The 15,172-nt window shown below is 35.1% G+C and overlaps 1 protein-coding gene across 3 annotated transcripts in view; it reads left to right on the top strand.

Annotated features, from left to right (window-relative positions):
- Window positions 1–15,172, top strand: part of ABLIM1 (actin binding LIM protein 1) — a 184,279-nt gene that overhangs the window by 150,511 nt on the left and 18,596 nt on the right. For 2 of the 3 annotated variants that reach the window (XM_070946092.1, XM_070946091.1), the window contains exons 14-17: window positions 6,246–6,293; window positions 11,570–11,716; window positions 14,119–14,213; window positions 14,311–14,407. In XM_070946092.1, the coding sequence (XP_070802193.1) occupies window positions 6,246–6,293; window positions 11,570–11,716; window positions 14,119–14,213; window positions 14,311–14,407 (387 nt within the window). Of the gene's footprint in view, window positions 1–2,215; window positions 2,321–6,245; window positions 6,294–11,569; window positions 11,717–14,118; window positions 14,214–14,310; window positions 14,408–15,172 lie in introns of all 3 variants that reach the window. The other variant, XM_070946093.1, reaches the window with a different exon arrangement.

The following is a 15,172-nucleotide window of genomic DNA, read 5'->3' as shown; positions in this document are numbered from 1 at the left end:
ATTATGGGCGCCTTAGAGCTCAAGTCTTTTGCCTTTCTTCTTTAATATCTATATGAAATTGCTGGGAGAGATGATCTGCTCTTCTAGTATTGGCCAAGCACCTGCAAGCTATAACAGTCTGGATGAGAAGAAGCCAGCTTCAACTCATCCCTGGCAAGAGGGAGTGGCTCTGGGTTTCTGCCCTCCCAGGTAATATTACATCTTTGACTTTGGATGAGGTGGCACTACCTTGGGCTGAGGTGAGTCCTCCTAGACTCATGGTTCCTGCTTGAGGAACAGGTTGCTACCATGGCTGGGTGTGTGTGGGGACTTGTGCAGATTTATCTAGTTCATCAGTTGCCCTCCCTTTTGGTCTTGCTCATGGTCACTCATGACTTGATTATTTCCCATTTGGATTACAACAGTAGTACGCTCTACATGTGGCTTCTCTTGAAGACCACCGGGAACTTTCACCTGGTCCAGAATGTGGGGGTACATGCAGTGATGCTAGGTTTATCCATGTTACACCCCTGTTGCGTGAGCTGCACTGGCTCCCACTTTCCTTCTGGATATAATTAAAATGCTGGTTCTTTCCTTTAAAACCCTAAAAAATATAGGATAAGGTTGTAAGACAGCCTCTGTAAGACGTTTGGATAAGGTGGGCATACTCCTAGCCCCTACCCTTAAATGTTGCCATTTTATGGACCTAGAAAATGTATCTTCTTCATGACAGCATCTTTCCTATAGAACGCCCTTCCCATTGAGGTTTGGCAGGCCTCCACCCTTTTAGGCTTCCTAAAAGCACCTAAGACTTGCCTTTTCCCCCCAAGTCCTTGGATAGGATGAGATTAACAAGAAGACCTTGTGGTGGACTGCATATAAAAGTTTAACTATAGTGACAAGTTTTGATGTTTGTGGTTTTAATATTTTTATTGCACACATGTTATTTTAATTGGTGGTGGTGAGCTGCCCAGGGGTTGGTACAAGATGAAGAGCTATGTAAATATTTTAAATAAATAAATAAATGTCTGCAAAATCCTGTTGCGAGCCAAAAGTTGGGGGACTTTATTATTTGCAGTGATCTTCCTGAAGAGAAGGATCTCTTTCATGTAGCCGGTCATCAAATCCAAACGTGCTTGGAATCAAAGAAGATGTTACTTGTTCATAATTTTGTACCTATACTTTGGAAATGGATAACTGCATCACTAAAATTAGACATGCAGTTGGTAGGAGAAGAAAGGTAGTTATGCATTCCCATAGTTTTAAAAACTGCTACTCAAACATTTTCTCATTGTTCTTTCTGCCATACTTTTTTTAGAGCTAACCTTACCATTTGGCAGAGTGGTAAGCTACCTAAGTAGTTGATTTGGCTATCTTAAACAGATAGCACCTATATAGACATAGATACAGATAACACAGATATTTCCAATAAAATTGAGGCATCTCTGTCTCTTATCATTATCTCTGTCCCTCTGTAAAATAGATTTGAGACATTTTCCGCTTTAAGTACCAATCACATGTATCCTATCTTGACATGGAGAGGGAGCAGAAACATTCAAAGCATTTACTGTTCTGTCTCAGGCAAGAAAATGTTTGGGCCAGCTTTGCTTCCCCAGAAGCTTATCTGGAAATGATTCTCCAACTGAACAAAATGTATCTCCAATGAGGAGTAATGTGGTTTAAATTAATAAGAAATGAACAACTGCACCAGGCATTAACTGGAATAACTTGCAGCCTCTTTGCTCATTTTTATGTGTGATCATTTTAAGTATGGGAGCTTCTTTTGCATGAGAATTAACTGAAAAGCCAACTTGATTTGCACTTTGCCTAGCAATAATTTTGCCAAATGCTGTTACTTATATACTGAAACCCAGTAATTCCAGTTGTCTTTTTCCATTGCTTTTCACATCTCATCCATGTAATTTAAATGCATGGTACCCTTATGCATGCTATTGAGAATGAATGAATGAATGAATGAATGAATGAATGAATGAATGAATGAAATAATGCAAGTTGCCAAATTCCAGTTTAAGGCGAATGACTCCTTTAATATGTAATAGCAGTGCCTTACAATACTAGCCACATTACTAAACTCTCCTGTATATATTTTTGTTTGTTTTTCCTTCTCTGGTTTCCCCTTGCCATTGATTTTTGGTTGGGTTTTGACTTATGCCTGCTTCTTTACTGCTCTCTTTGTTTTGTTTGTTTGTTTGTTTTTCCATTCTCCTCATTGGAGGCAATGAGCCGTCCAGCGGTCGGAATTCCCCCGCCCCTTATCGGCCCGACAGTCGCCCTCTAACACCAACTTACGCTCAGGCCCCTAAACATTTCCATGTTCCAGGTAGGAGTGGCATTGTGTGTCTTGGTGTCTTGTCCGAGTGTAGACTGTAGTAGCCTTTGTAACCCTTTGTTTTTATCTCCATCGCTGCATGCTGTTTAGTTGTTTTGAACTTGGGATATACCCTGAACTGCTTTGAGATCCAGACTTGTTCGTTTAATTTGGGAACAATTAGAAAACGCTGGATATGGAAGATTTTTAGTTATAAAATTAATATTTCTCCAAATCATAACATAGAGGAAACAGTGATACACAGTGATTTAGTTTAGTGCAAGGCCCTAAAGTTTTTTTCTTATTTGTCTCAAAGTTATACCATGTTGATATTGGATACTATTTTTTTAACAAAGGACAAAATATAGGATGCAGTCCTAAGCATTTGAAAGAAATTAAACATTATCAGCTTTTCTTATAAATTTTCAAAAGAAAAAAAGAAAACTTAAGAATAGTGAAAGGAAGAATTTACATGAACATCATCTCAATTTGAATTAATTATTAAATTAATTATTAAATTAGTCTTATGTATATGTCCATATCATATAGCGCAATTGATTACATAATCTTAGAAAAAAATAGGAAATTAACTATACATAGTGGTATAAAGAGACAAAACATCGAAATAGGCCTCTGCTGAAAATCCCATGGCAACAGAATGCTTTATCAATATCGAAATGGAGGTAAGTTCTTCATACCTTTGTATAATTGAAAAAGAAGGGATATCCTTCATTCTTATGGTATTAGTCTTTTTGTTATCATTGATACGTGCAATATCCATTTTGTTTGTCTTCTGATTAGTAGCCATATAATTGGTATATAATTTAAAAAGTCCTTCGGGAGTAGGGCGGTATAGAAATTCAATAATAAAAAAAAAAGAACAGGAGTCTTTCAATAAAAACCCTCAAATTAATAGGGAGATATCATTTTTTAAAAGGGAGCTACTGTAGTGTCCAGTCATACCCAATGATTCAGTGTGAAATTGAACACTTCTTCTCCACAGGACTTAATACTTTCTGTGATTTGTTGTTCTCAGACATAGATGTGACATGTAGATGCCAAAATACCTTTCCATTTAGTTTTAATGTGTTGATATTCTAAATTTGTATAATTCCCTGTACCTTTGTATATTTAATTTAGTATAACCTAAGTTAAGTATTTATTAACTATTTATAAATTATATTTTATACATATTATTTAAATGTCGGTTAAATAGAAGAGATTCCTGAAGTACTCAGGACTGTTTTGATTATCATGTTGCTTTTCTCATTATTCCAATAATTCCTAAGAGAACAGGTTGGCATAACGATGGAGCACCTATGGCACATGGCAACAGTGATCAGTTCTGTGATATTCCCAATTTTTCACTTTTCACTGCAACTTTTGTTGCCCTTTCACTTAGAACTGCTGTCCCTTTGTGGGTCAGTGAGCAGAACTATAAAACCATGGGTCACTTTAGTTATTTTAGCCATACATAGACCTGGTATGTATCCACATAGATTGTACTCCAAAAGATTAGCAGAATAGAACAAAAAGATGGATTGTGTGCAATTTAAATTAACGAAATTAATTAAGTACATTTAGTATTTTCCAGCCAATGTTTAGAAGGGTCAGTACCTAAAGCTCTGGGACAGCATATGAACCTGGAGCTCATGGCATGGATCATGCCTTAAAATGATAGCATATCATGGTGTGGTGTGGGAGGATTTTAGGATACAAATGGAATTAATATTTTTATTACATCTTGGATACTCCCTACTCCAATAGTTTTCTTCCCACTATGGAGCTCTCTTTCAAGAATGCACATCTCAGAAGATTGGAGTCAAAAACCCAAATGAACCCTACAGCCAGTGGTTCTAGTAATACAGCCTAATTTTTTATCTTGTGTACATTTAATCTGGTTGTTACAATATTATACAATATCCATTGCTGATACTGAGAATGTTTTTAGAAACTGTCATAGTAGAACAAAAAGTATTTTGGGAGGAATAAAATTATTTGCTAGCATATAATACAACAGAATTGGAAGGAACCTTGAAAATTTTCTAGCCCAACCTCTGAACAAGCAGGAAACCCTATATCATTTCAGATAAATGGTTGTCCAAATTTTTACTTAAAAACCTCCAGTGTTGTAGCATCCACAACTTCTGGAGGCAAGTCGTTCCACTGATTCCACTGTTCTGTCAGGAAATTTCTCCTTAGTTCTAGGTTGGTGTTCTCCTTGATTAGTTTCCATGCATTGCTTCTTTTCCTGCCTTCAGGTGCTTTGGAGAATAGGTTGACCGCCTGTTCTTTATGGCAGCCCCTTAGATATTGGAACATATTATTTATCTAAAGTTCCTTAAATGAAGAAAACTATCCATTATGTACCATTCCCTAGATACACATACTAAATATCCAGCATGAAGTGATCCTGTTACACATGGCAATTGTTGTGTCACAGAGAAATCTTGTTTCAATGGATTTGGAGGAGAGAAATGTCAGTCCCTTTAGGGACATTTGCTGTTAAATATGTCAAATATATCTTTTCTAGTGATTACTATATGATTCTTTCAGCACAGAAATAGAGCAATTTGCAACAGAACATTTAACTTCACAATCATCAACTTCCAGTGCACACTTAGGGTTCGCCAAAACTGACTGTGTGATTCTGAGCCAATACTACTGCTTAACACAACCTCCCTTGAGGGTTGTGGGTGGAGGGGAATGGAAGAAAGACTGCTATGCTAGCTCCCATGAGCTCTTATAGGAAAATTAGGACTCTTATAAATAAAAGAATAAATAAGATTGTGGCATTGCTTAGCAAAGAAAAAAAAAGTAACCTGATAAGGAGAAATCATTTTAAAATTTCTGGAATGAACACGGCATTTAATGATTGATCTTAATACATTTTTGTCCATTTCCAAGTTTTTGATTAGCTGTATTAATTAATTTGCAATAAACTGTCTAATATAAGAGTGATGTACCATATAATGCATATAAATACCCACTTTCAGTTCTCTGTAGTCATAGGCATACATAGAAATAAGCTACATTGAACACAGTAGTGCTTACTTCTGTGTAAGTGTGTATAAGAATGATAAGGAGGAATGGACTCAATAGCATTCCCATTTTTCTCTGGCTGGTGAGTAAACATAGATGAGAGAATTTCTTAACCCAAAAATGATTTTGATTTTAGAGCATATTTTCTAACAACCCTCTCTTAACAGCAATTATTAGCATTCTTGTTTTTCTATATTTTAGCAGAATGTGGAGTTTTCCTTTTATAGCCAAACTTATTCTTAAAAAAATATTCCTATTTAAAACTATTATAATTTACAGCTTTGAAAATACTGATTTGCCATAAAATTCCCTGAAAAGGTGCATAACTATTTTGCAATATAAGCTGGTTTCAGGCTTCCAGACTAAGTAACATGGCAAAAACATTTTCTGAAGTGCCATATAGTCTTGAAGAAAATAACTCTAGTTCAAAAGGGAACTTCAGAAGCAAGTTCTGAAACTTTATATAAATGCACATCCTTAATGTCTGTGGTTGGACAACAAATGGAGCCAGTTGATATGGTGAGCTATGTTCTCTGCAAATTATTCTTGTCTCCAAACAAGGCATCATCGTTAATTTCCCTTGAAATGTTTATTCCATCAATAACCCATTAAAATCCAAATAGAAAGGCTTACACTCAGGGACATCCCATGTGGCCAGTCGTGTGTCAAAATTTCTTATCATATATCTGTGATATTTTTCTACATTTATGTGAATTTGGGTTTCTTTCATAAGACGCTTAGCAGTCTTGTGTCATGGTTTTTCAGTTCATGTGCCAAGTCCTTGATTTGGAACATCCATTAATTTTATGTTTGTTTTTTTTTCACTTTCCTGTGTAATAATTGAAAATGTAAAAGTGTTCATATTTTTCTGATTTTTATTTTTATTTTTTTACAGATCAAGGGATCAATATTTATAGAAAACCACCCATCTACAAACAGCATGGTAAACTTTATTCTTTCTGTCTTCAAAATGGGATAATCAAATGATTTAATACTTACATGAACAATAAAATTCTTTTGTACGTAATGTTAATACAACACTAACTGATTGTTGCTTACTTTTAAAGTTAATATATTTTTCTTTTTTCTTTTCTTTCTTTGTGTTGAGATAAATAAAATAGATTTAAATGAGGTAGGTTACATAATATGCCTCTCTGTTTTAGCTTGCCATTTGCTACAGCAGATGAATTCATTATCATTATTTCTTTACACAGGACCCCCTTTGACATAATAATGTATGTTGGTGTTCATTTCAATATTTCAAACTGGCTTATTTATTTTTTTTAATGATAATATAAGAGGTTGTTTTTAAACCAATCCCAGAAACTGAAAATGTCTGATTGCCACAATAAAATCTGTGTAGCCGGCATAGGGTTGACTTACAATGAGTGACCTACAATCAGTTATTAAGCTCTGTGGTTAAACAGAACCAAACTTGGTCCAACAATTTGATCTCTATATTAGCTTGATTTTTATATTTCTAGAAATGGTTATGGTCAGTTAATATTTGAAGGGATAATCTCAGCCAAAACAGGCTGAGGCTAATTCGGAAGTATTTACTGCACACACATTTCCTTGCTATTGTAGTTTTTATTGCTATATTTCTAATGAAATTTTTGTTTAATTTAAATTTATTTTATTGCCACCCATTCCTGAAGATTTTTGACCCCAAGGACCATATTTGTTGCCAATTTGGAGACCACATGGACCAATTCTCTTAAAAAGTGTGGCTCTCCTTTCTGAACTCTCATCTCTTAACTTCACCTGGTCAAACAGACTACCTGAGGAAACAAACTAATTCAAAAAGACCTTGAACTAGTTTCAGAACCATTCCTGTGATTTGAGGGAGTGTATGCAATGGAAGAAGCGTTGGCAAAATGACCAGTTCTCGGCCAAATTTGTTTTCTTCTGTCCCTACTGTATCTTGCTGTGCTTGACCTAATTTAACTAATAAGAATCTCTGCTACATTGAAGCCAAGCACCAACTCACAAAAGGCAGTATATTTGTACATATGCAAAGTATAGGAATAGCTATATACACCAGGATATCCTTATAAGAAATAAACATAGAGTAATTCAACAAAGGATTTTGCATGCTTTTCTTTTAGAAAAAAGAATATATTTTTATTAGAAAATCATATGTAATTGAAAACCTAAAATACCTAATCTACCTTTATTCTAAGTAAATGAAAGAAAGATATAGGCTTCTAACTCACAAGGAGCCTGGTATGATACCATACCTACAGTAGTGGGTTTCAATTTAGTTTGCTACTGGTTCGCTCGCAGAAGCACGCTCGTGATGCTTCTATGCATGCGCAGAGATGTCCTGGCAGGTGGGCAGAGCCTCCCGCCACAGCCGCTACGATTCAACTGATCCAGGGCAAACTGGTAGCAACCCACCACTGCATACCTAGTATGGTATTCCATTACCAGAATTGAGAGAGAGAGAACCAAAATGAGAGTCCTGAGAATATCGGTCTAATCAGTTATAGACATGGTATTTAATGCCCAAAAGGGAATGACCAAAATAAAGTTCCATGTAAAGATTAAAGGCAAATCAAATTCCTCAAAAAATAAAGACCATCCCAGAACATAGAATACAAGATTTGTTTGCTTAAGCACAAATATTGATCATTATGTTTCATTTATATTACAGTATCATATTATTTTAAAATTTTAACCCTGTCATTTCACCTTTTCTTAATGTTATTTTTATTTCTTTATGATTTTATTGTGTCATCTCATCTCCCATTTACTTGTGAATATTTTACCACTGAATTCATCCATTTCAATATGTAAGTATTGTTTGAAATCATGCCTTTGTAGTGTCAAACAATGAGCCAAGGTAGCTGTTTTTTATCCATTAGAACTAGATTGGACAGTAGCTCTGTGTGCATGGCATACATGAAACCTAGAAGGGAAGGAATGAAAACATGCTGGCAATTCATGTTTGAGGTTCATCATTTAGCACATCATGGCTGCAAAGAAATGGAAGTAGAGGTCTTGATGTCCCAGAAGTCAAGATTCCAAAATAACCAGGAATTTTGTTTCTCTTGCAATACAGCTTCTTCTTTGCAGCCATTTCAACAAATATGCAAATGGTCAGCAACATGCACAATTGAAGCATAGTGGGGGTTTGAAGAGAAAGTTCAGTGGAAAAAATAATTATTCACTAACAAGACAACAACAGTCCCACAATCCTATACAATAATGCTCATTTTAATTCGTTTTTTGAACATGTCTTAATTTTTCACAGATGGTGGAAAAAAAAAGTGGTAAAAGTCCAGCAGAGTTGTGGACCCTATATTTTGAATTGGTTGCTATTATTGCTATTTTTCATGTTTTTAAAAGTCCATTTATTTATTTGTCTTGGATATGAATCTCTGTAATGAGAAGGGGCTGGTGGTATTTTAAAAGTGTCTGATAGAGAGGCTAGGGCTAGGCAAAGCTTCCCATCCTCTTGTTAAAGCTTGTTTATAAACCATAGCATTGAAGTAGCACATTTTTTTGCAATAGATTAAAAAGCTTTATTCATTTTAACAGACATACTAACTTGATTGTTTTAATTAGTTTAATATATTCAAGTGCTACAAATCATTTCTGATGCAAGTATGCCTCCAGAGATCTTGCTTACACGTTCAAAACAGATCTCTGTGTTTTAAATCTCTGACATCTGAAAAGATGTTGATTTATCATTTTTTAAATCCCGTTTGTCCCCGTATGATAGAACTATTCTATTTTTAGTTTTATTTGGTCAGATGCTTTTTATCTTTTTTTTCCCCACATACTTCTTGCATATTACAATTAACAAGTGTTAGAAGATAGATTAAACTTTTAGCATTTTTTGTCAATTTTGTGCATTGAATATATCAGGTAGTCCTCAACTTATGACCACGATTAGGAATTTAGGTCACTAAGAAATGGAGTCATTAGATGGGTCGCACCTAATTTTGTTACCTTATTTGCCATGGTTGTTAAGCAAATCACCATAGTCATTAAGCAAATCTGGCTTTTCCCATTGACTTTGCTTGTTGGAAGCCTCCTGTGAAGGTCACAAATCCAATGATCCTGGGATACTGTAAATACATGCAGTTGCTAAGTGCCCAAATTTTGATTGTGTGAGTATGGAGATACTGCAGTGGTTGTTAGTATAACGATCAGTTGTAAGTCACTTTTTCCAGTACTGTCATAATTTAACGACATTAAACAAATTGCCATAAGTTGAGCACTACCTGTATAGCAACAACAATATGCTGAGCTTCCCACGGTTGAGTTTCATCTCATGGTGATGCTCCTTTATAGATAGTCACAGCCCAACTTTATCTTTAGTGTCTTGCTTTTGAACTATTTTGAATGATATTTGTGTTGTTTGAATGAATCCTGAGATATAAAAAGTTAAAATGACAATACATAGGCAAATGCTGATATAAATTTTAGAAGTTCTCACTGAACATTTTCAGCAGAATTAATGAAATTCATTATTTTTCAGTTATGTATCTATAGTTCCGGATTTATCAACAAATGTTTATTAATTAATTGATCAGGAAATGACATAGAAAGGATGAATATACTGTTATATTCCCTACACACAGGAAAAATGCTGTTATTGTCATTATTATTATACTAAAAAGCTGCTACATAGAGCTTCTGTTATTCCAGGAAACTTACATATTGCCAACCATTCAAAGCTGTATACAGACTTAGCATTAATTGGACTGAAATTGCCAATGTTCTCTACTTGACTCCGCTTAGGGATATCTATTTTTCTGAATTTGTTGGAGATGTTAGCTCTACACATTGTAAATTGCAACTATTTTAAATGTGCCTTTACAGGTAGTCCTTGACTTATAAACGAAATTGTAATCAGAATTTCAATTGCTAAATGACATGATCGTTAAACAAGTTATCATGTGACCATACCCAATTTTATGACCATTTTTACCATGGTTGTTAAGTGAACCACTGTGGTCATTACATAAATTGCATGGTCATTACATGGGTCACGCCATTATTAAGTGAATTCAATTTCCCCCATTGAGTTTATTTCTTGGAAGCCAGTTGGTCACAAATAGCAATCACATGAATACAGAACACTGCAACTGTTGTAAATGCAAGCTAGTAAATGTGACCATGGGAATATTGCAGTGGCTGAAACTTCAAGAAGGGATAGTCAGTCACTTTCAGTGCCATCATAACATCAAACTGCTTTTACCTGAATGGTCAAAAGTCAGTGTCTAAGGAGATTCTCAGTCATCCAGGTCATGGTTGTCCCAAACATGTCTTTTCAAGAGGCAGCTAGACTTTCTATTTTTTTTTTCCTTGAAGACATTTCACTTCTCATCCAGAAGATTCTTGGATCAGAAGCAAAACGTCTTCAAGGAAAAAAAAAACAGAAAGTCCAGTTGCCGCTTGAAAAAGCAACTTTGGGTCAAAAGTCAAGTCAGCTGAAATGGGGAGGAGGAGTTAAGAGATTAGCTAGCCTGGAATCCCTGAAGCAGATGGGCAATGACCCCTGCTAAACCCTAGAGAATTTATCTAGTTCTGTAGAGTGCAGATAATCTGGCAAGATTCTTGTAGATAGGTGAGTGATAATAAACATACCGCTCTGATCAACTTTCAGTGTCCCTGTGGTCTCTAGTACATCACAGGTAACTATATTTTAAATAGGTAGGATTGAAATCATAACTGGACAAACTTTCTCTATTTTGTTAGGAGCTATATTCCCACACGGATAATTTGTCAGGAGCTTAATTTTGCTAGGGACTCCACTTTTTCCCTGTACTTACATGTTCCCTTATATGCTGCCCTACATGGTATTGTGAATGACTATTTTGTTTCTGCCAAAGAATATTTTATGTAAATGAATAAACATGTTTTATGAATGAAACAAAACATGAGGGCCAAGCAAGATTTATGGCAGAATCAGCTTTTGCATTATGGACCTCATTTACATTGAGTAGGAGGAAATGAGGCTCAGTCCAGAAGAGAAATGCCCCTTTGGTTCTTGTGTTAATGCTTTATTTGTATGCACCATATAATTGAAGTTCTTAGGAATGTCAGGAATTTACATATTATGGAAATTGGGACTTTGTTACTAAAAGAGAATGTGAAAAATATGATTGTAAGAGAATTTGGAATACGATAGAACCATAGCACGAATCTAGGCCATAATAAAGCAATTTAATTGGCTAGTTTTAAGTTCCCCTAATTACCGTCTAGATGCAGCTGCTCTGGCAGCCCAGAACAAGCCTTTCGATGATATCATCAAGTCCTCCAAGTTCCCAGCAGCCCATGCTCCAGCACCCAACGAGATTCCAAAGATTGAGACAGAATACTGGCCAGGTCCTCCCTCACTTGCGGCTGTAGGTATGAAACAAGTGATGTGGGTGAAAACCCATGCACAGCTTTCTGCTATAAATAAGTACACTGAGGCGGCTATGAATACTGCAAAGCTTCTGATAAGGGCGTTGAACTTTTTTGCACTGACCGCTTGATCTCTTAGGAGAGTTATGCTAAGTATCTAGTTAATATTGGGGTTGGGGGGGGAAGCGTTACAAACTTTATAGAATTTGATGGCATCAGAATCTCAGTCCCCAAAGTTTACATCACAGAGGAGGAGATACTTCAAGAATCTTCTCATTAGAAGTCCGTTTCTCTGGATGGATTCCCCAGAATCTTTAAGGTTTTAGCACAGAAGCTTTTAAAAAAAAAAAAAACACAAAGGTACTATCAAAGTGTGTGTAGTGCTTCTTGGTTACAACTGTTCACCAGAGTTGAGATTTGGTACCAACATTTACTTATTCCTTTACTTGTCTGACTCACCTACTTGCTTTCTCCTGGCATAAACAGATATTATTCCCTCAGGATACTCATAGAGTGAAGCAGCCAGATCAGCTTACAAATGCATTATACCTTCTCATGCATTGTTCTGTACGCCTTCTGCTTCATTCAAGCAAGCCAGCAATGATAAGCCATGAGCTATGAATGCTGACATTGGAAGACAGAGTTCAGTGAATTCCTTAACCCATTTTGTTGCCTTCAGAAAAGCCAGCCAGCCAATATTGAAGTACAAGTCCACGGCCAGTCCAGCCCTCTTCTTTGAATGGGTGTGCGGTGTAGTCATTGCCACATGTTAAAACCAGACTCTTTTGGCTTGTTGTTGGACAGCATGAATAATAGCAAAGCTTATATGGCCCCATTGCATCATTTTTGTGCCTTAAAGTTCTTAACTTTGTTTTCCATTCTGTGTTTCATTTTTCTAAGTATTATTTTTAGACCCCATATATTCCAGATACATTCTTTAAGTTTGATCACTCAGAGTTGGTTCCTACCTGTATAAACCAAAAATGATTCAAGTTGAGATTAAGGAATTCAAAATGAGGTTATTTTGATGGACCAAATTCATTGGTTCTTCTGCTAGAATTAAATATCAACTTCATGCAAGAAAAAGATAACATTTAGTGGTGACATTTGACTTTCATAGTATTTATTATAAATCTGAATATTTAAATATGGGTTAAGTTAGAGCATATTAAGGCTTTATACTATAACTGAGGACCAAACTATTACATAGGGCTGATTTTTCTTCTTCTGTTCAATTGTGTTCAATTCTTGGAGACTGCCAGTTTTCTTGGCAAGATTTTTGAGAAGTGGTTTGCCATTGCTTTCTTCCTAGGGCTGAGAGAAAATGACCGGCTCAAGGTCACCCAGTTGTCTTCATATATAAGGCAGAACTAGAATTCACAGTGTCCCAATTTCTAATCTGATGCCTTAATCACTACACCAGACTGAGTTTCATTACCATTTATTTACATTAGTTAAATTTATAATGGAGTAGTACAGAGAGTAGTATCAAAATGATAAAGGGTGATTAAAAATTATTATCTGCGGTGTGCATCTTACCATTAGTTTGTCTTAGGATCAGATTTGGAATATCACAAAAGCAAAGTATGTGCATGATTATTTAAATTACTATTTTTAAAAAAAAAAAATCCAAAGATGATAAAAAGCCAGTTGTAGAATCTTCCACCTTTTATGTCACAGTAATTTGATTGAGTTTGAAATTAGAATAAGTTGAGACCAGTTGCTGCTCCTTGTCATATAGCACATTATACTAAATTGACCAACTTTGACCACAGTTTAGTATGTGAAGTTAGTACAGTTATCATGAAAGGTCGAGATTGTTAAAATCATATATTGATTTTACTATAACTAAAAGTAAGAGGAATTATATCAGCAACTAAGGATTTATGGTTCTCAAAAAGAAAAGGAATAGGTTAACCTCTAAACCCTCAAACTAATTTAGAATTTGAGACCGAACATACTTTAGTTCCTAAAATATTTTTAACAAAGCTATTAAAATAGGATTTTTAATAAACAAAGTAATAAAATACTGTGGGCCGAATTATGATTTTAATATTGGAAATACAATGAGTTAAATAGCTGTGACAAAAGTCTTCACAAAAGTCTCCTTAACAAAATAGTCAATATTAATCAGAATGTTACTAATTATGTTTTATACTCTGTAAAACTCTCAGTACGTAACATTATGCACTTAATCTTCAAAATGGTTTTATTTAATGTATTATTTAATTCAGAACCAGATTATCTTATTAACATATTTTGAGACAGAATTGGTGGATTATTTATGTATTTACTTAAGTATTTAGTTAATTTCTTCAGCAACCAACTCAGAGGAAATAGGTTGATTCTCACTTCTTATACCTATACTTGAAATAAGTGGTTCTTTTTACTGTGGCTTATGGAAGTAGGATTTGATATGCGACGCCGATCCACTGGCAGAGATGAAGACCTTGAAGAACTTCAGAGGCGTCGGCAGCTGCAGGAGGAACAGTTAATGAAGGTGGCTATCATCTGAATGTAAATTCTCTGTCTGCCAAAATCTGCATGATATGAATCTTTTCACTAGCTTACTTTTTCCTCAAAATTTTCATTTGCAGCTGAACTCAGGCCTGGGGCAATTGATACTAAAAGAAGAGATGGAAAAGGAAAAGTCACTACTTGCCAGCAGATGTTACGATTCTCCAGTTAATTCATGTAAGCAACAAAATTAGAAAAAACATAAAGGATTATGGGACATGATGAACTAGGATACACTTCTCTACTGTATTCACATAGCTGACAGTTGAGCTAATTGACTTCAGTGAGATTTAGTTTTTAATAGACCTTTATTAGAGTTGTACTGTAAAAAGTTGATATTAAGACTGGTTCTCATCTAATTATTGCAGTTCAGTTTCTGATAATGCAAAAATGTGACCTCTAAATAATAATAAGGAAGTAGTTTTTCCTCTAATGTGTTTACTGCCTACATTATAACTCTAGCTATTTCTCACAATGTATTAACAGATATTTTTAAATGAAGAAAGATTCCAATGAACATTTCTCAGCATCTACTGAACAAATCCAGAAAAAGAAATATCTAAAAAACCCTGCTCCAAGTATAGTTACAATTACAAGAAAACTGTTTCGAAGCTCTAGGAAATCAAAATGTATTTTAATTTAAGATGGGATTTTGTAAACTTAAAAGTTAATAATTTTTCTGCTAAATGTTTGAGGATTACAATTGTCTTTTTCTGTAGGAAACTAAAATTGGCCACAACTCCGAAACTTTATCCTACAGTGTTTATACAGAATATAGATAAGTAGGTCACAATGCTGATTGCTTGAAAAGCACATCTGTATTACCGGTAGCTTCTAAAATAATATAAAAATCTTGTGGTATATAGTGACTTCCAATAAATACCTCTTTAAATTAGAACTAAATTCTGATTTAGAGCCTTGGTGGCGCAGTGGACTAAACTG

The sequence above is a fragment of the Pituophis catenifer genome, unplaced genomic scaffold, assembly GCF_029215685.1.
Source record: "Pituophis catenifer annectens isolate HBS135680 unplaced genomic scaffold, rPitCat1.0.hap2 SCAF_6, whole genome shotgun sequence".
NCBI lineage: Eukaryota > Metazoa > Chordata > Lepidosauria > Squamata > Colubridae > Pituophis > Pituophis catenifer.
The sequence above is the reverse complement of the archived record's forward strand: the minus strand, read 5'-3'. Positions and strand labels throughout refer to the sequence as shown.